The sequence below is a fragment of the Amblyraja radiata genome, chromosome 2, assembly GCF_010909765.2.
Source record: "Amblyraja radiata isolate CabotCenter1 chromosome 2, sAmbRad1.1.pri, whole genome shotgun sequence".
Lineage (NCBI taxonomy): Eukaryota > Metazoa > Chordata > Chondrichthyes > Rajiformes > Rajidae > Amblyraja > Amblyraja radiata.
Window position 1 is genome coordinate 91,700,177 of NC_045957.1, and position 20,016 is coordinate 91,720,192.

General features: G+C 40.9%; 1 protein-coding gene across 1 annotated transcript in view; it reads right to left on the reverse strand.

Moving 5' to 3' along the window:
- Nucleotides 1–20,016, reverse strand: part of cntnap2 (contactin associated protein 2) — a 1,677,584-nt gene that overhangs the window by 65,897 nt on the left and 1,591,671 nt on the right. The window contains exon 21 of the mRNA XM_033050359.1: nt 10,572–10,665. Coding sequence (XP_032906250.1) covers nt 10,572–10,665 — 94 coding nt within the window. The remainder of the gene's footprint in view (nt 1–10,571; nt 10,666–20,016) is intronic.

Consider the following 20,016-nt stretch of genomic DNA (forward strand, 5'->3'; position numbering starts at 1 on the left):
TCGAGCTTGAGTCTGGAAGTCACGCTCCGGAAGTGGTCAAGATGAGAGTTTTAGTAATTAGATAGTTTTAATAGATAGATAGATAGATAGATAGATAGATAGATAGATAGATAGATAGATAGATAGATAGATAGATAGATAGATAGATAGATAGATAGATAGATGTATGCAACAGAACACGGTGAGTTTTATCTTGTACGTTTCAGTTGTCAGATGCTGAAAGGTGCAAGCATTGTGTAGCCAGAGACAGGGTCTGAAATAGCTGACTTTGTGATTACACAGATCCACGTATAAAGTGGAATTAGTGTATTAAAGAGTGATATCAGATTCATCTGGAATTCTGGAACAATCAGATACTGGATAAGTGGAGTTTACCATACATAGTTTTATCTATGATTTGTTAAATGCAGTCTGATTTTGATACACCATTTTGGATATATGGTTAGAAAAAAATCTGTGCTTTCTATTTTCTTGTGTTTTCAACTTTCTGTTTGACTCTCTCATTTTAGTATTTCCAACTGATTTTTGTTTGTTTTTCATCCCCAATACTTTCTGTATATTTTTAAAAGAATCCTGTTTAGCTGTGAATTTATCCCTAACCACTTTTCTCAGCCTCTGCAACATTATCCTCCCGCCCCCCTCCTGCCCCCAGGTGGACTCCCATCTTTCCATTTTTGTCTACCTTTGATTTTCCAGCATCTGCAGTTCCTTCTTAAACCTCACATTTCTTTGTGTATTAAATTCCATCAACCATTCCTCAGCCCACCTGGCCAATCGATCAAGATCCTGCTGCAATCTTTCACAACCATCTTCACTATCTGCAAAACCATCCACTTTTGTATCATCAACAAACGTGCTAATCTTGCCCTGTATGTTCTCACCCAAATCATTGAAGTAGATGACAAACAGTAACGGGCCCAGCACCAAACCCTGAGGCACACCAGTAGTCACAGGTCTCCAGTCCGAGAAGCAACCTTCCTTCCATGAAGCCAATTTGCTATCCATTCAGCTATCTTTCCTTGGATCCCATTAAATCTAACCCTACAGAGCAGCCTACCATGCGGAACCTTGGCGAATGCCTTACTGAAATCCATGTAAACATCTACAGCTCTGCCTGAATCTATCTTTTTGTCACGTCTTCAAAAAACTTGATTTATGAGACATGAACTCCCACGTATAAAAACATGCTAACTATCCCTAATCAGCCGTTGCCTATCCAAATGCCTGTATAACCTTTCCCTCAGAATACTCTCTAGTAACTTTCCAACTACAGATGTTAAGCTGTAGTTCCCAGCATTCTCCCTGCAACCCTTCTTGAATAGAGGAACAACATTTGCCACCCTCCTATCTTCCAGCGCCTCTCCTGCATTTAAGGATGACTCGTAAAGGAGTTCTGTGTGGTGCCCCAAATACCTACATAGATGTATTGTTACTTTTCCAATCAAAGATCCAATTATGGCTGTAGCTGTAGTTGAAGCATGAGACAAATCTTCATCAGTACCTTGGAAAGCCTGCTCTCCAAAGGTATCATTCTTTCATCACATTAAAACACGATATCTGCTTTCGAAACTGGACGTACCATCCTGGCTACAGCCTTTACACTTTTTTGCTCCTTTATGCCAACCGCTTACGCCTTATTTAAGAATAAGGGGTAAGCCATTTAGAACGGAGACGAGGAAACACTTTTCCTCACAGAGGGTTGTGAGTCTGTGGAATTCTCTGCCTCAGAGGGCGGTGGAGGCTGGTTCTTTGGATACTTTCAGAGAGAGCTAAATAGGGCTCTTAAAGTTAGCTGAATCAAGGGATATGGGGAGAAGGCAGGAACGGGGTACTGATTGGGGATGATCAGCCATGATCATATTGAATGGTAATGCTGGCTCGAAGGGCCGAATGGCCTACTCCTGCACCTATTGTCTATTAACCAAAGGGTATACTTGAAGAGAGAATGAGAGTTCCAAGTTCAAGACCAGTCACAGTAATCTTTGCAGACTTGACAATACCTCCTCACACGTAAACAAATAGAATGAATGGATATCTTAAAATAAAGCTATATTTAGATGAAAATGTTCTACTTAGCAAATTGGGAACTGAAGTAAAACATAACGCTACCTTGCAACTTGTGATCAAAATCATCACCAGGTTAAAAAATTCTACAACGGATATACTGTATATAGTTTTTCATTTTCATACATAGATTATTGCATATTCAATGCAATATTATGCGTTTTCATGTACTGCAGTAAACAGCTTGTAATATTAATCATTCTTTTTCCACACCTCTCTGGGAAGCAGCAGATATTTTTAGTTAGCTAAGAACATAGAAATGTTCTTGATTAGTACAGGTGTCAGAGGTTACAGGGAGAAGGCAGGCAAATGTGTTCGGAGATTATGTGTTCGGCACGGACTAGAAGGATCGAGATGGCCTGTTTCCGTGCTGTAATTGTTATATGGTTATATGGTTATAAATGGGCCAAATGGCCTAATTCTACTCCTATCACTTATGACCGAATGTCCTTATGTACAGCAAAGGAACAAGTCTCATGGACCACAATATCCGTACTGAACAGGATACCAGGTTAAACAAATCTCTTCTGTCTGTACGTGATCCATAATCCCTCCATTCCTTTGTAAAGCATCACAAATATAACCACAAATCAGAAAAGAGTCTAAAGAAGGGTCCAAAAGAACCCAACATGTTTTCTGTCCGTACTGCTTGGCCTGCTGGGTTACTCTAGCACTTTACTTTTTGTTGAAGGTTAATGTTTAATTTGCTTCTGAGGGACATTCCTCTACACATTCACTCCTTTAATCTGACTTTATTCCATTTTATCACCCATTATTTGTCTGACTGACTTATCCATCTATAGTTTGTCAGACTGAAGAAGGGTCTCGACCCGAAATGTCACCCATTCCTTCTCTCCAGAGATGCTGCCTGCCCGCTGAGTTACTCCAGCGTTTTGTGTCTAGCTTTTTTCTATGTTGCAGTAAGAACAGTGGGATAATAAAACTTAATTAAGCACATTAATTCAAGTTACTGGACCAAATTGATAAAAGACTGTTCAGGTCTAAGGTCAGGAAACATTGATTCACGATAAAAGCGATCCCTCAGTTTCTAGTCAGGGTAATGAAGGGGAAAAGCTCTAAAATCATTCATGTTGCAGTTGGATGCTGTGATGAAAGTCCTGTAGGTTTCTTGAGACTGGTGACTGGATGAGCAGAATGGCCTTCCTCATCTGTGGTTATATCTGTGATGCATTACCAAACACAATCTAATTCAACAAATCTGCTGCTTCCCAGAGTGAAGTGTACAAAAAGAATGATTAATATTACAAGCTGTTTACCCCAGTGCGTGAAGCACATAATTTTGCATTGAATTTACAAAGATTGATGTATTGAATTGAAAAAATATATATCTATTGTAGAATCCCCAATCAATTGAATATTCTGAATTTATGGTAAATAATGACAGTGATGATAGGCAGCTTCACATTACAATCATTGTTGTAATGTGAATCATCACATTACAATCATTAAGGTTTAAGTTCTTCAGTATTCTGAATCGTTAAAAAAAATGCAGTTTTCTTATTTTAAAGAGAGTTTTTGTTTTTTTAGTTTTTAGAGATACAGTGCGGATACAGACCCTCAGCCCACCGAATCTGCGACCCCCACACATTAATACTATCCCACACACACTACGGACAATTTACACTTATTCCAAGCCAATTAGCCTACAAACCTTTACATCTTTGGAGTGTGGGAGGAAACCGAAGATCTTGGAGAAGACCCACGCGGTCAAGAGGAGCTTACAAACTCCGTACAGACAGCACCCGTAGTTGGGATCGAACCCGGGTCTCCAGCGCTGTAAGGCAGCAACTCTACTGCTGCGCCACCGTGCCGCCCAGAGAGAATATCGTGTAATTTTCTTCAGCCATGTCCTTATAATATAAGATGTTTTTGGCATCATGTTAGCACAGACATTGTGGGCTGAAAGGCCTATTCCTCTGCGATACTGTATTATGTGCTATGTTCTTGGTTCATACTCCAGGTATAATTTATAATTTCTCAATTTACCACATATAAAATTACAACATGCCCTTGAAAAATATCTTTGTTAATGATTTCTTATTATAGATTGACTATCTGGCTATTGAAATCATACCTTTGCTGGTTGACTTTGGATCTATCCTAATTTAATCCATCGCCTTATCTTTTATTTCCTTAGTTATGGGAAAGTTTGTCATAATTATCGAGTTCATTTGGAAGTCTAAAATACAACCATTATAACCCCTCCCAATCTCTTATTTTCCATGAAAACATTCACAACTTACAAAAGCGCTCATCACGGGCCAATATTTCCATCCTCTCAATCATTCTGTTAATGTTCCCACCCTCAGCCAAGTTGCCTCCGCGGATTCACCATCATTGCTTTCTCAGAAAACGTGATTCTTTTCAATTCGTATAATTTTACATTCCAGAATTAAATTAAATATGTAATATGGTTCAATATTCAAAAAAATTAGTAGTTCAACTACATAATCACCAGAGGGCACTCTTTCTACACTACATCATCCCAATAGATTAGTTAAATTCCTTGCCAAATGCAAAGAAATTGCCCTCTTTGGTGTTATTTTTTTTAAATCAGAGGAGACGCCACAGAAATCATATCAAAGAGGCAAGTGAAATTCAAACTGTTCAGTCATTTTTAGTCCCACTGTGTCCTTTGTCAGTTTTCATTTTGCAACTAATCAGTGCCTGTCATTCTATGAATAAGATCAGCAGGATTGAGGGCAGTAACTGAACAATTATGATCACACTCACAGAACATGCACAGTTCTCTAACGGACATTGTTGAAACAAAATCATTTCACACATTGTATACACTAAATGTTTGAAAGACAAAGATTTCCCTTGTCTGTTTGAGAAGAGACACATGCTAAAAAGATAAATGAGCACAGATCTCCTGAGAAAGTGCCCGTTTTTGCCATTTTTTGTTCATCTGTTAAAATACTTCAATTGGAACTGGTTGCCCCACAGTACTTTGTCAAATGATACAGCAGGGTATTTGGGAAAATTCAAGGAAATAAGACAAAGTCAACGTGATTTTGTGAAAGGGAAGAAGTAACATGTTATTGGTAAAGGAACGCTTTTGATAAAGGGCTACATCAAAAGTTATAGTGGAAAATAAAAGTTCAAGGTGTAGGAGATTTCATATTGGTCAGGATACCAGGAAACAGAAGCCATAATGCAATGGTTGTTCTTCAGGTTGGCTTGATGTAATGAGTGGTGTGCTCCAAAGATTTGACTGGAGCTTCAACCTTTTAAAACTATGTAAAGGTTTGGGTACTGAAGGTAGGTAGGATTGCTGAATTTGCTAGGTGACATGAAGATAGGTAGGAAACTAAGTTGTGCAGAGGACATGTGGAGGTTGCAAAGCGACGTGAATAACTCAAAGTGGTAAAGATCTGGTAAATGAGAACACTGTGGAAAAAGGTGAAATAGTTCATTTTGCAGCAAACAAAAAAAAAGAATCATATCATCTAAAGGGTGAAAGATCACAGTTCTGAGATGCAGAAGGCCCAAGTGCATGACGTGCAAAGGGATAGTAAGCAGGAGTGGCAGCTAATTAGGAAAGCTAACAGAACACTCTTTATTGCTTGGGTAAGCACATAAGTAGGGATATTAGGCATTGGTGATACCCCAACAGGAGGATTTTTTGTTATATTGGTCTTCTTACTTAAGGAAGGATCTTAATGTGTTGTAAGTAGTCCAGTGACTATTAGCTGGAATGCCCTGTGATATCTGGGTTATCTTATGAGGAAAGGTTGGACAGGCACGGGTTGGAGTTTGGAAGAGTGAGGGAGCCTTGGTTTGAATACAGGCATTCCCCGACTTGCGTAATAGTCGATTTAAGTAAACGCACATTTACATAAGCCATTCTTTAAGCCCACTGATGCCCATGTGGTCTCCTCGTCGGAGCTCCTATGAGGACTCCGCGTCAAATAGTAAATTTACGCATGCGCAGTAGCACTTCCGTTTCTGATTCACGTAACATCCGACATACAAGGGACCTTGGGATATTACCCTTATGCAAGTCAGGAAGCATTTGTATATCAGATCCTGAGAGGTCTTGACATGGTGGATATGGAGAGTATCTTTTCTGTTGCGGGAGAATCTAGCAGTGGGGATAATTGTTTAAAGTAAAGGGGCTGTCCCACTTGGGCAACCTAATTGGCGAGTTTAGAAGAGCTTAGGAGAGTTTGAAAAAATGTCATGTTGAAGACCTCCTTCGACTATGTAGAAGACCTCCTTCGACCTCCTTCGACTATGTTGAAGACTAGCTTCCACTAGCTATGACTAGCTACGACTAACTTCGGGAAAATTGGACACCGAATAGTAGAGAGTGAAGACGACCTCCTTCGATCTCCTTCGACCTCTCTTCGACTATGACTACGACTATCTACGACTACTTTTGACTATCTTCGACTACCCTCGATTGCCTACGACCAACATGCCGACCTACTACGACCCACTACGACTAAACCTACGAGTAAAACAGTATCGATTTTTTTCCATGGCGACCTTTTTTTACTCGCAGGCATTTATCAACGTTGAAAAATATTCCGCGAACTAGCTGAGGCCTCGAGTACACGGGGATTACTCTCGAGCACGAAGGAGAGTTACAAAGACCTCCTACGACCTCGTGTCGACCATGCTGCGAGTATGAGTCGAGGGCAAATTCGCCAGAACTCGTGGATTAGGTCGCCCAAGTGGGACAGGCCCTTAAGGGGGTCACCAATTTAAGACGGAGATGAGGTGACATTTTTTAAACTTTTCAGATGGTTGTGATTTGTTTCCTCAAAGGGTGGAATAGTGAAGAGGTGGAAACATACTATTCTTACACTACAAACATTGCACTTTTGTACTTATTTATGATTGTGCTGATGTATAGTATTTTTGATTTTAATTGAATTGTATGCAAAACAAAGAATATCACTGTATCGAGGTACATGTGACAAGAAACTGTTATAAAGAAGGCTCACCTGTGAAGATCAATATGTGCAGTTCAGTTTGCAGTTAGATCAAGCAAGATCTTATTAAATGGCAAAACAGGCTTGAGGGGTTGAATACTCTTCACCTGTTGCTAATTTGTATGTTTATCAGTTACATTGCAGTGACCATTTTACAAATTTTAGACACTAATGATGCAATGGTTTTTGACCAATGCAAACTAAGTGGGGCAGCACAGAGGCACAGCAGTAGAGTTGCTGCCTTACAACGCCAGGGTTCGATCCTGACTACGGGTGATGTCTGTACAGAGTTTGTACCTTCTCCCCGTGTGTTTTCTCCGGAAGTTCTGGTTTCCTCCCACATTCCAAAGACATACAGGTGTGTAGTTTAATTGGCTAGGATAAAAATTGTAAATTGCCCCTTGTGTATAGGATAGTGTTAATGTGCGGGGATCGCTGGTCAGGTGGGCCGAAGGTTCTTTTTCTGCACTGTATCTCTTAGGAAAAAGCCTGAGCTTATTCTTATAAAGGTGCTGAGGACAAGTGTTACACTCCTTCTCCATAGTACAGATCAGAAACTGAGTGCGGGACTATCACTGTTTGTGTCACTTACTGTAGTTCAAAATGAAACCATAAATCTATGCAAAAAATGCAAATACATTTTTTATTTTTATTATCATAAATCTTGTATTTCAGGTGTTGTTGCATCACTGATTAGCCACCACAACGCAAAGGACTAGGTCATTAATCAACTAACCCACAGTCAGCTTTGGAAAAATGGATATGAGACCTGGTTTCAGCATAAGCATTAACACAAGCATTTTTTATTCATGTATCCTGGTAATGATAAAAATTGTCATTGTGCTAATGCAAATTCGGAAGCAAAGATATCTCATTAGACATGGAAACACTTCCCATTCTGTGAGTGAGCATGGGTTTTGTATTAGCAGATTAACTTCCTATGTCAGAGTGAAGAAATATGTATCACTCATTAAATTACACATAACTTGAATTAAAATGTTCTTTCAATACTCGGAGCTGGAAATCAAACCTGTATTTCATTCTCATAAATTCTGATCATCATTAATTTTGGAACAGATGGTTTAAAATATGAGTCTTCACACAACTCATTGGTATATTACCAGTTGCATTTCATGAAGTTTTGAATTAAAGCCTAGCCAGAACCCAGAGTTAAACACCCTTCCGTCAACACCTGCCATAATTGACTTGTTATTTGCAGAACTTCCTTTCGCCGTCTTCCTTACCATCACGACTGCAAGCACGGCTGAAATTTGTCTGTGGCCCTTTGAGATTTCAAAAGGGATAAGTCACCCAGTCTGGATGGGGAGCATCCTGTTTTAATCAAGGGATGTAGGAGCCAAAACTGTGGCAACTGTCCACAGCCTTCCTTTCCTCCTTGGAAATTAGAGTGGCACCAAAGGATTATAGAAGTGAAAAAAAAGTGAAAAAAAGAGCCAAAGTAGAGAACTGCAAGCCAATTAGTCTAATATTGTTGCAAAGGAAATGAAAATAATCAGAGGCATAATTTAGTGGCATTTGAAAAGAGTAGCTAACACCTGAAAGTTGGCATTGGTTCAAAGGTAAATCACATTTCATTAACTTAATTGAAACCTTAGTTAAACCTCTTGCATATACAGACCTTTAGTGTTTGATAAAGTACCTCATCTGTGGCAAAATCAATGTTCATGGATTTAAAGGGACACATCGAGTTTGCTTAATTGCTTAAAATCTAGGAAGTGGGAGTGAAAGAGGTTTTGTGATCTGGAATAGTTGATGTGAAAGGGTTGCGTAATGCATTTGGAAATAAAATGAATAACTACATGAAGGGAAATAGTTACCACAATTATCTGAGAGATAAGATATATATGCATTTGAATAGATAGGGACTGATTGGGGATTCTCAGCCTGGTTTTGTGCGTAGGAGATCATGTCTTATGAATTTGATTACGATTTTTACAGAAGAGAGATTTTTAGTTTTAGTTTTAGAGATACAGCCCTTCGGCCCACTGGGTCTGCGCCGACCAGTGATCCCTGCAAATTAACACTATCTTACACACACTATTTTTACATTTAACAAGTCAATGTACAAACATACATGTCTTTGGAGTGTGGGAGGAAATCGAAGATCTCGGAGAAAACCCACGCAGGTCATGGGGAGAACGTATAAACTCCGTACAGACAGCACCCGTAATCGGGATCGAACCCGCATTTCCGGTGCTGCAAGCTCTGTAAGGCAGCAACTCTACCACTGCGCCACCGTGCTACCCTGGCACTAAGGCAGGCTAGGACTTTAGGACTGTGCCAGAATGCAGGAGGGAAAGGGGTGATCTTATAGAGGTGTATAAAATCATGAGGGGAATGGATAAGGTGAATGCACAGTGTCTTTTACCAGGAGTAGTGGAATAAAACACCAGACAAATGATTTAAGGTGAGTGAAGAAAGATTTATTAGAAACCTGAAGGGCAACTTTTTCACACAGATTGTGTTGGGTATATGGAATGAGCTGCCAGAGGAGGTTGTTCAATATAACACCATTTAAAATTCATTTTCACAGGTACTGTACATGGATAGGAAAGATTTAAAGGGATATGGGCAATATGTGGGCAGGTGGGACTAAAGTAGATGGGGTATCTTGGTTGGCGTGGACAAGTTGGGGTGTAGAGCCCGATTCTGTGCTGTATGACTCTAACTCTATGGCATTATGGGGAAAGAAGAAAGTAGAATTAACTGAATATTACTCCCAAAGAACTGTTGATGGACTTGGTGAGCCACGTGCTTTCTTATTTTATGTTCTAGTATACAACATTAACATTTTTGAGTTGAAAATATATCTTTGTTCACAAGTACTAATTCATGTTGGAGTATCAATCATCAATTATATGCACCTCCCAAATATTTGATTTCCTTGAAAATAATTTGCAAATTACTATTTCACAATAACACATCCCACATACAAATTTCATTCATTATTTGCACCATTCCTGATTTGCATCCACCAAAACTTCGCTTCATTATAAATATGGGTTTGGCTTATATAAAAGATCAGTGAACATAAATCTCATGCTTTTACGCTAGATCTGTACATCCCAAGACCATTATTTTTGGAGTATTGCAGCAATAGTTTCCGAAACAGTTTAACTTTTTTCCTTATTGTATTTCCCTTATTTTTTTAATGTTTTCTTCTTCAATTAAAACTATTGCACTATGAATTATGGTTGCATTTTCTTTAATAGACTGTGTTTGATGTAAGTATAAATGATCAACTGGTGACAATGATCTATAATTTATGACATCAATAAGATAAAAGGGAATCTGAATAAGACAGTAATGTTCACACTGGTTTCTAGTTTTATAATGGAGTATACATTTGTGCAAATTTTGATCAGATTCTTTGGAAAATTTGATGCAAGTTTCTGACCGATCATAAAAACTGCATAAATCAAGGAAATTCTGTGCATTTGCCATATTTTTACCTCACCTAAAATTGGTCAGTATAGTTACATTAAAATCAGATGCTTAGCTTGGAAAATTGTCTATACTTACCCACGACTCTTCCCAAAAACAGGGTCTTCAGAGAATTAAACTTGATATCTGAAGTTGCTGGAAGGCTATAAGGTACTGGCGGATAATGGTCCAGCTGAGCAAAGAATAAAAAGATATTTTGTTAAAATAGTAATTGAAATATTAGTTTATATTTGCTCACTTAACTAACTGGTATCTTTACAAATCAGAGTAACATGAAATGTGTTGTTTGTGCTAAGTCTACAATAAAGTGATATATGTATATTTGCTTCCTAATTAAACTCCATTAATTAAGGGGTGAGAAGTCTGATGTAATAACTGGAGATTATGGCCATGAGTTTACAGGCGTTGAGAATTGTTGGATTTTTTCAAACGATTTGAAAAATAATTTTTGAGTCTAAACATATTTTCAATGAAATAGAATGTGTGACTTTTGATCTGAGATTTGCAGTGTGTTCAAATATTAAGAACATTATGGATATATTGGGTGTTTGTCCTTTGTGACTGAGGATGTATTTCTACCCAGTAATAATATGTTTAATAATAATATTTTATCCAATAATAATATCCAGTAATAACATGTGTGAGTCAGCCATGATCACATTGAATGGCGGGGTGGAAGATTGCAACCTTCACGTGGTCCGCCCTGGTTCGACTAATGCAATCAACTCGACGTGCACAAACGAAGATCAAATACAAACAAGATGTCCAACAACTTTAGGCTGTGCACGCCACACGAAAGAAGAAGAAGACATTGAATGGCAGTGCTGGCTCAAAAGGCCGAATGGCCTACTCCTGCACCTATTGTCTATTGTACTGCAGAAATAGAAGTGGGCACTTCAGCACTCAAGCCTGTTCAACCATTGAATTTGGTTATGTGGATCTAGATCTTAATTTCATAAAACCAACGATTTTAAACCCATAATACATTATCATCTGAGTGTTAGACAATTTCCAGTTTTACAAAGGAACAAGGTACTTAAAGTGAGACATGAGACTGCAGATGCTGGAGCAAGAAACACAGTGCTGGAGGAGCTCAGCAGGCTACGCAGCATGTGTGCAGGGGCATGGACAGATGATGTTTCGAGTCAGGACCCTTCTTCAGACTGATGGACTATTAGTGAAAATACTGGTGATGAAAATGAGGGAAGGGGTGGGACAAAAACTGACAGTCTGGATACAGATGAGGAGGGCTGATAGTTAGATGAGTCAAGTGGGGAGAGATGGGTAGAGATAGTAACCCAGGCTGGGTGTGATATGGGGAAGACAAAAGGGTGCAGATGTGGAATCTGATAAGTAAGGAAGATGGCGAGCGAAATGTAGAACCAGACGGTGGAGATAGTAATAAAAGCTAGAGGTGAAATGGAGACCATAGTCTATCAGATAAGGAAGGGAGAGGAATAGTCAAATACAAAACTGGAGGAGCATAAAACATTTAAAATAAATTTAAAAAAAAGGTATATGATTTCCTTTACTCCCGTAATAGTTTCATGGTTGTTCGTGGCAGTATCATGGAGGCTGGTTTGTAGATTGCAGAATAATCCTACACTATAGCTGAATCTTGGCAGCTTCTCTCTGTACTTTTCTCAATGTTTTGCCACTGACTCAGGAAATAAAACAAAAGTTTCTCTCCATATTATTTATTGAGTATGGTGTTCCTCTTGCAGCATAGGTAGAAAGATTGGAATAGAGGATAAATTGATTAACTGGGAACAAACTTGCTCTTGTTTTCTTTGAACACATACTTTCCGGTCTTTCACCAACACAATATCATTAATCCAATATAATATCACTAAGAACATTCATTCTTTGATTTTTTAATTAAAATCATTTTAACAAATATTTGAACATTACAACATATATTTCCATAACATTAATTGGATATAAAGTGAATATAAACTTGAAATATAAACTGGTGGCTATTAAAAAGCATTTTCCCAAATCTTGTGAAAAAAATAACTTTATTATTGTGAGTCTGAAAGTCTCAAGCCCCTAATGCCATTTCCCCCATTGGTACAATTGTTTTTAATAATATAATTTTCTATAATGCAATGTTTCTTAGGAATGCAACTGTTGCGTTATTGCAGAACTACCTGTTTTCTTGGCAATTTTGATAATTTCTCTCCTTGGAATTCAATAACATATTAGATTATAGAACATAAAACATAGAAAGGTACAGCACAGGAATAGGCCCTTTGGCCCAAATGTCTGTGCCGGACATGATGCCAAGGTAAACCAAACTCATCTGTCTGCACGTGATCCATATCTCTCTATTCCCTGCATTTGCACGTGAATATCTAAACACCTCGAATGTCACACTCGTAGCTGCCTCCGCCATCCCCCTGGCAGTGAGATCCGGACTCTCACCACCGTTTGTGTAAATAAACTTGACCATTCATCTTCTTTCACCATTGCCCCTCTCACCTTAAAGCAAAGCCTGTTAGCCTTCGACATTTCCACCCTGGCAAAAAGGTTCTGTCTGTCTACCCTATCTATGTCACTCATAATTTGATATACTTCTATCAGGTCTCCCTCAACCTCCGGCATTCCAGAGAAAATAGATCAAGTCTGTACAACCTCTCCTTCTAGCGAATATTCCCAAATCTAGGCAGCATTTTGCTAAACATTTTCTACATCTCTCCAATATCTCCACATTCTCGCTGTAATAGGGTGAACAGAACTGCATGCAATACTTCAAATGTGGCATTTATAAAGTCTTTCTAAAGCTGCATCTTGACTTTCTGACTCTTATATTGAATTCCTGACCAATGGTGGTAAGGGTACCATATGTCTTCTGAACCTTGTATTGTCATTATCAGAGAGCTATGGACTTGGAACCCAAGATCCCTCTGTACATTAATGTTATTTATGTTCTTTCCATTAACTGTATATGTTCCCCTTGCATTCAACCTCCCAAAGTGCAACACCTCACAATTGCTAGGATTAAACCCCACCTGCCATTTCTCCACCCATGTATGTATATCGCACTGTATACTTTGACAGTCATCCTCACAGTCCGCAACTCCAGCAATCTTGGTGTTATCTGCGACCAATCTTCATCTACATTTCCAGTATGTCTAAATCATTTATATATACATGACAAACAACAGAGGTCCCAGCACAGATGGCTGTGAAACTTGATTGGACGCAAACCTTCAGTCTGAATAACGCTCTTCTATCACAACCACCTGTCTACAATCAGTAAGCCATTTCTGAATCCATACGGCCAAGTCAGTGAGAATCCCATGCATTTTAATCTTCGGCATCAGAATACCATGGAACACTTTATCAAATGTAGAAACAAGGACGGCAGACACTGGTTTACAAAATAGAACATACACAAAGTGCTGGAATAACTCTACAGTTTAGACAGCAATTCTGGAGAACATGGATAGGTGACGTTTTGGGTTAGGAAGAAGGAAGACCCAAAACTTGATCAAGTTAGTAAAACATGACCTGCCGTGTAAAAAACAATGCTGATTCTCCCTAATTAGCCCATTCTCTTCCAAATGGGAGTAAGACCCATTATGAAGAATCCTCACCAATAGCTTCCGAACCACTGAAGAGAGATCTATAATTCCCTCGATTCTCTGTACCTTCCCTGTTAAACAAAGAAACAATATTAGCTTCTCTCCGGGTTCCTTGACTTTGCCTGTGGCTAGAGAAGATATAAAGATAATAATAATAATAATAATAAATTTTATTTTCGGGCACCTTTCAAATCTCAAGGACACCTTACAAAGATTAACAGAAGAGAAAAAAATATATAGTCGGAGAAAAATAAATAATAAGGACATCATCAATACACAAATTAAAGATAGAAATCGCTCCAAAGACACAAAATCAAAAAATCAAAAAAGAGAGCAGCGGCAGCTAAAGCGCGCCAGCGTCCACTCTCCCTTCCGACAGCCATCTTGGGCACAGACTAACAAAGTAACTTACACACAGAAAAATCATCCCCCCACAGTGGTTACCACTGTGGGGAAGGCACAAAGTCCAGTCCCCAACCCCAGTTCTCCCAGATGTCAGGCCTATTGAGGCCACCGCTATTGCCTCTACGGAGGCCCGATGTTCCTGGCCGTTCTGGCCGGGTGCTGTTGCCCCGGCGTCGGGAGAGTCCTCACAGCGGCTGGGCCACCTGGAACGGCCACTTCCTAGCAGGGGATTGTCGGCTTCCGAAGCCGACAAGGACGCACCGAGTTGGAGCTCCCAGGCTCCCGATGTTAATGTCGGCACCGCCCGCTCCGCTCCGCAGACCCGCAGCCCGGAGGTGATGATCACGGCGGTCCAGCTCACCGGAGCTCCAGCGCGTCGATCCAGCGCGGCGACCCAGGCAAGGCATCGCCCGCTTTGCTCCGCGATAGCGCTCCAGCGCTGTGCCGCCACCGAAGCCGAGGTGCTGGCCGGTCCCCGCCAGAAAACGGCGCTCCACGCCCGCTGGTAGGCCACGAGGACGGGTCGACGGGCAGCCCGGAGAAAAAGCTGCCTCACCGACCAGGTAGGGACCTAGAAGTAAGATTACCTCCTTCCCCCCACATTAAGAAGTCCATTTCTCCGAACAAACAAAGAACAAGACTAACTAAAAACTGGAAAAAAAATGAATTAAACGGACGGCTGCTGGTTAGCAGCCGTTCCCCAAGATGGCTCCTCCTCGATCCTGCAAGATGGCTCCTGCAATCTCCTCTCTTGTCCATTAGGCCCTGGGGATTTATCGCTTCAAGAGCCCCAACACAACCTCCTCTTGATTTCATACTGCCCTTGCATATTAGTATGTAGACAAAAGTACTGGAGAATGCATATAAGTATCCTCTATTCTGATCTCATTGTCCTCCATGAACATCTCCATGGTAAATACAGATGCAATGTCCCCATATAGTACCTCTTCTGACTCCAAGCACAAACTCTATCCTTGTGCGGAATTCTGACTTTGTGAGATGCAGAATTCTCTCCTTTATCCTTGAGCTATCTTCTCCTTGGTTACTCTCTTGTTTACAATGTACATACAAAAAGCCAAGGGATTTTCTTTAATCCGACTTGGCAAAGGCATTTTTTTGACCCATTCTAATCGCTCAGTTGTTTTCATCCCTATTTGCTTTAAATTCCTCAATATAAAGGCCTGTCTGATTTAATCTTCTTAAAACCTATATACATTTACTTTTTCTCTTTAATGCTCCCTGTATTATGCTCCATTGAAAAGTGAACTAGAAATATTCTGCAAATTTCATTTTAGATTGGCAATATGGTAAAATACCATATACGATGATGTCATCCTGGATATTAAACGTCTCTATATATTGTACAAATTGTGAGTTAATTGCTTCCTTATTTCCTGCATATTCTGCTTTGAAACCTAGTTTAACCTAAATTCCATTTTAGGTCACAGATTAAGCATCAATATCACAGATAAAGCATTTGTTGTGATGTAGTTTGGAATATCCCAAGCACATGAAAGCACTCTTCATGGCTTTAAAAAAAATACTAGACTAAGTGGGACCAGTTGCGTCCCAGTCACACGGGAGGCCTGGTTCCCCCAACGCAACCCATTCCCCAACGCAATATTCCACCACTCACTTGTTCCCCCAACGCAACCCGTTCTCCCAAAGCAATATTCCACAAATCACCCATAGCCCCCAACTGGGCAGGCGTGGCTCATTTCCCCTCATCCCCCAGCACTTCTTCCCCTTCCTCTTCATGTGTGGGAGGGGAGGAGGGGTGTGGGGGTGTGTGTGGGCAAGGGGGTGGAGGTGGGGGGTGGGTGAATGGGGGGAAGGGGAGGTGGGGGAAGGGGGTGGGGGAAGGAGGGGTGGGGACGGGGGGAAGGGGAGGTGGGGAAAGGGTGGGTTGGGGAAGGGGGGGTGGGGGAAGAGAGCAGAGGGGGTTGTGGGGGAAGGGTATGTGGGGGAAGGGGGGTAGGGAAACGGGGATGTGGGGGAAGGGGTGGTGCTGGGGAAGGGGGGTGTGGGAGAGGGGGGAGGGGGAAGGGGGGTGGGGTGGTCGCAGCAGACACAGCCCGCACGCTGCTTTCTGCCAGCACACTGCTCACGGACTCAGCCCCGCCTCCAGGGATTTATTCTCCGCGGGTGCCGGAAGGGGCGTTACCTTCTTAGTGACTGACAGGCGAGAAGACCAATCTGCTGATCTGACGATTTTTTAAACCTTCATAACTTTTCTAATATTTCACCAATCGGATAAAAACTTGATGTGCTTGGAGCAGAGGACAACGGTGAGTAAGGTGGTGAAAAAAATCCTAGTAATATAGGGTAACCGGAAGAGGACAAGATGAGAGTTTTAGTAATAGTATAGCTATCTTATTTTATAGCCCCGTTTTTAAGACACAATATTGCTATGTATCTGTAGGTTGGCCAATAAAATGGAGAGAATGGAAAAATAAACATATAAAGCACAAATGTGAAACAATGTGGGTGGCACAGCGGTGGAGTTGCTGCCTCACACCGCCATAAACTCAGGTTCACAGAAACATAGAAAATAGGTGCAGGAATAGGCCATTCGGCCCTTCGAGCCAGCACCGCCATTCAATATGATCATGGCTGATCATCCAAAATCAGTGCCCCGTTCATGCTTTCTCTCCATATCCCTTGATTCCGTTAGCCATAAGAGCTATATCTAACTCTCTCATGAAAACAGCCAGTGAATTGGCCACTGCCTTCTGTGGCAGAGAATTCCACAGATTCACACGTCTCTGGGTGAAAAAGTTTTTTCCTCATCTCAGACCTTAATGGCCTACCCCTTGTTCTTAAACTGTGACCCCTGTTCTGGACTCTCCCAACATCGGGAACATTTTTCCTGCAATCCTGACTATGGGACAGGTCTGTGCAGAATTTGTACATTCCTTTTGTGACTGTGTGGGACTTTCGTGAGAGGATTTCCCCCCACATTCCAAAGACATGCAGGTTTGTAGGTTAATTGTAAATTGCCCCTAGTATGTAGCATCTGAAGGTGGGATAACGTAGAACTAGTGTACGGGTGAATGATGGTTAGCGTGGACTCGATGGGTTGAAGGGCCTGTTTCCACACTGTACAGTATCTATATCTCTAAACATATTATTGAACATAATTTCTGTTCATTCACTGAAGCATAATCTTTCAGGAAATCTCTGATGGTCAGAACCAACAATGACAATTAATTGCATTATGGTGTAATTCCAATATACCGCAGTATTCTTCCATAAAAACACCACAAACCCTTTGATTAACATTACAGATAAATTAAAAACTTTATGGGAGAATAAAAAAGGTTTAACAGTGGCATTTTTCTAATTATGCAATAAGAACACTTGCAAAAAGAGATAGGAATAGGTCATATGGCCCCTCGAGTTTTCTCCGTATTACAATGAGATTACTAATTAACCCTATCTCATTAGATCGGGGATAACCTTTCAGTTGTTAATTTTATAGGATATGATTCCTGAGAACTGTTCTAAATGCACTTTTATGAACTCATCATGAGACACCTTTGATTTATACAACTACTTTAAAGATAAAAAACCCATGATTATTGTACCACATTTAGTACAAGCTTCTCTTATTGCTTGATCAATTTTCTCTCTACCTCTATGGGTGCTGTTAAGGAATCAGTCAATCATTGCAACCCATGTTTCAACTGCACACACAAAACTGCAGATGCTCGAATCTTGAGCAAAACCTAAAGTGCTGGAGGAACTCAATGGGTCCGGCTGCATCTATGGAGGGTATAGAAACTTTCTTGGACAGTTGCATTAGGTGGGGACCTTTCTTCAGACCATTCTTCTGAATGGTGTTTCTGTAGCAGTTTTGGTCATCTGCTATAGGAAGATATTGTTAAGCTGAAACGAGTGCAGAGATTTATAAGGATGTTCCGGAACTTGAAGGCTTGAGCTATTGGGAGAGGTTGGGAGAGGTAGGGTAAACTAGGACTTTATTCCTTGGAGTGCAGGAGGATGAGGGATGATTTTGTATAAGTGTACAAGGTCACGAGGAGAATAGAAAGGTGAGTTGCACAGAGTCTTTTGCCCCGAGTAGGGGAATCAAGAACCAGAGGAGAAAGGTTTAGGTGATAAATGTTTCAAAACAGAGGATGCTGGGTATGTGGAATAAGCAGTCAGACGAGGTGGCAACTGCTCTGTCTCCGACCGGAAAGCACTGCAGAGGGTGGTGAAAACTGCCCAACGCATCACCGGTTCCTCACTCCCCTCCATTGAGTCTGTCCAGAGCAAGCGATATCTGAGAAGGGTGCGTAGCATCGTCAAGGACTGCTCTCACCCCAGCCACAGACTGTTTACCCTCCTCCCACCGGGAGGCGCTACAGGTCTCTCCGTTGCCGGACCAGCAGGTTCAGGAACAGCTTCTTCCCTGTGGCTGTTACACAACTTAACTCTGCACCTTGGTGATTGCCAGTCACCCCCCAACAACCCCCCCCCCCCCCCCCCCCCGGACACTCCTTCCCCCAGAAAAATTGCACTACTGCTACTGTATGTACATATATATATATATTTAACTGTTCCATTATTCTATGTTTGCTCTTCTGGGTGAGATGCTAACTGCATTTCGTTGTCTCTGTACTATACACTGCACAATGACAATAAAGATTGAATCTGAATCTGAATCTGGTTGAGGTGGATACTATAGCAACATTTAAAAGACAGTTGGATGGGTACATGGACAGAAAAGGCTTAGATGGATATGGGCCAAACGCAGGCAGGTGGGAAGAGTATAGATGGGGCAGCTTGGTCGGCATGGGCAAGTTGGGCTGAAGGGCCTGTTTCCATGCTGTACGACTCAATGACTCTATTTGGTTTCCTTGCAACCAATTCTCTCCATTCAAGTGAATGGACTTGGTGTTCAATTATAAACCAGTGAAGGTTCAGCAGGCAAGATACTGTCCTGTAATTTTTTAGGCAATGTACATTGCTGATATTGAAGCATTCCCTTATGCAGGAAGCCTAACCATTCAGGATGGGATAATACGTTCATTGCCAGCACCATCTGCAATAAGAGATAGTCTAGCCAATCCAATGAACTTCCCAGTCCTGATATTCAAACATCACCTAGTAATATCCTGCTAACAACACCAGAGCTCAGAACTTTAACACAAATAGACACATTCATGCAATGGGAACAAGACCCAGTCAGAAAGAAGCTGTTCTGCTAAGAGAACCGTGTCTTCTGACTTCCTGACGCCTTTCTACTTTCTACAAAGCAGAAGTCAATACAGACCTTTTATCCGAATGAACACAACTTCAACAATTTACAAGGTCCTCAAAGTGATCCAGGGCAATGCAGACCAGTTGTTCCAACACTCTTAACAATCATTCCCTCCACCACGAGCACACCATCGTTTTTCAATGGGTAATAGAGAAGGATGGAGGCGATCAACAGAAATATTTTATTGAAGGCAGCCAACAGTAGTGGTTGGTTCAACAATGCACAAAACATCTCCCACATATTGTGCATTGTTCTTAAAGTTCCA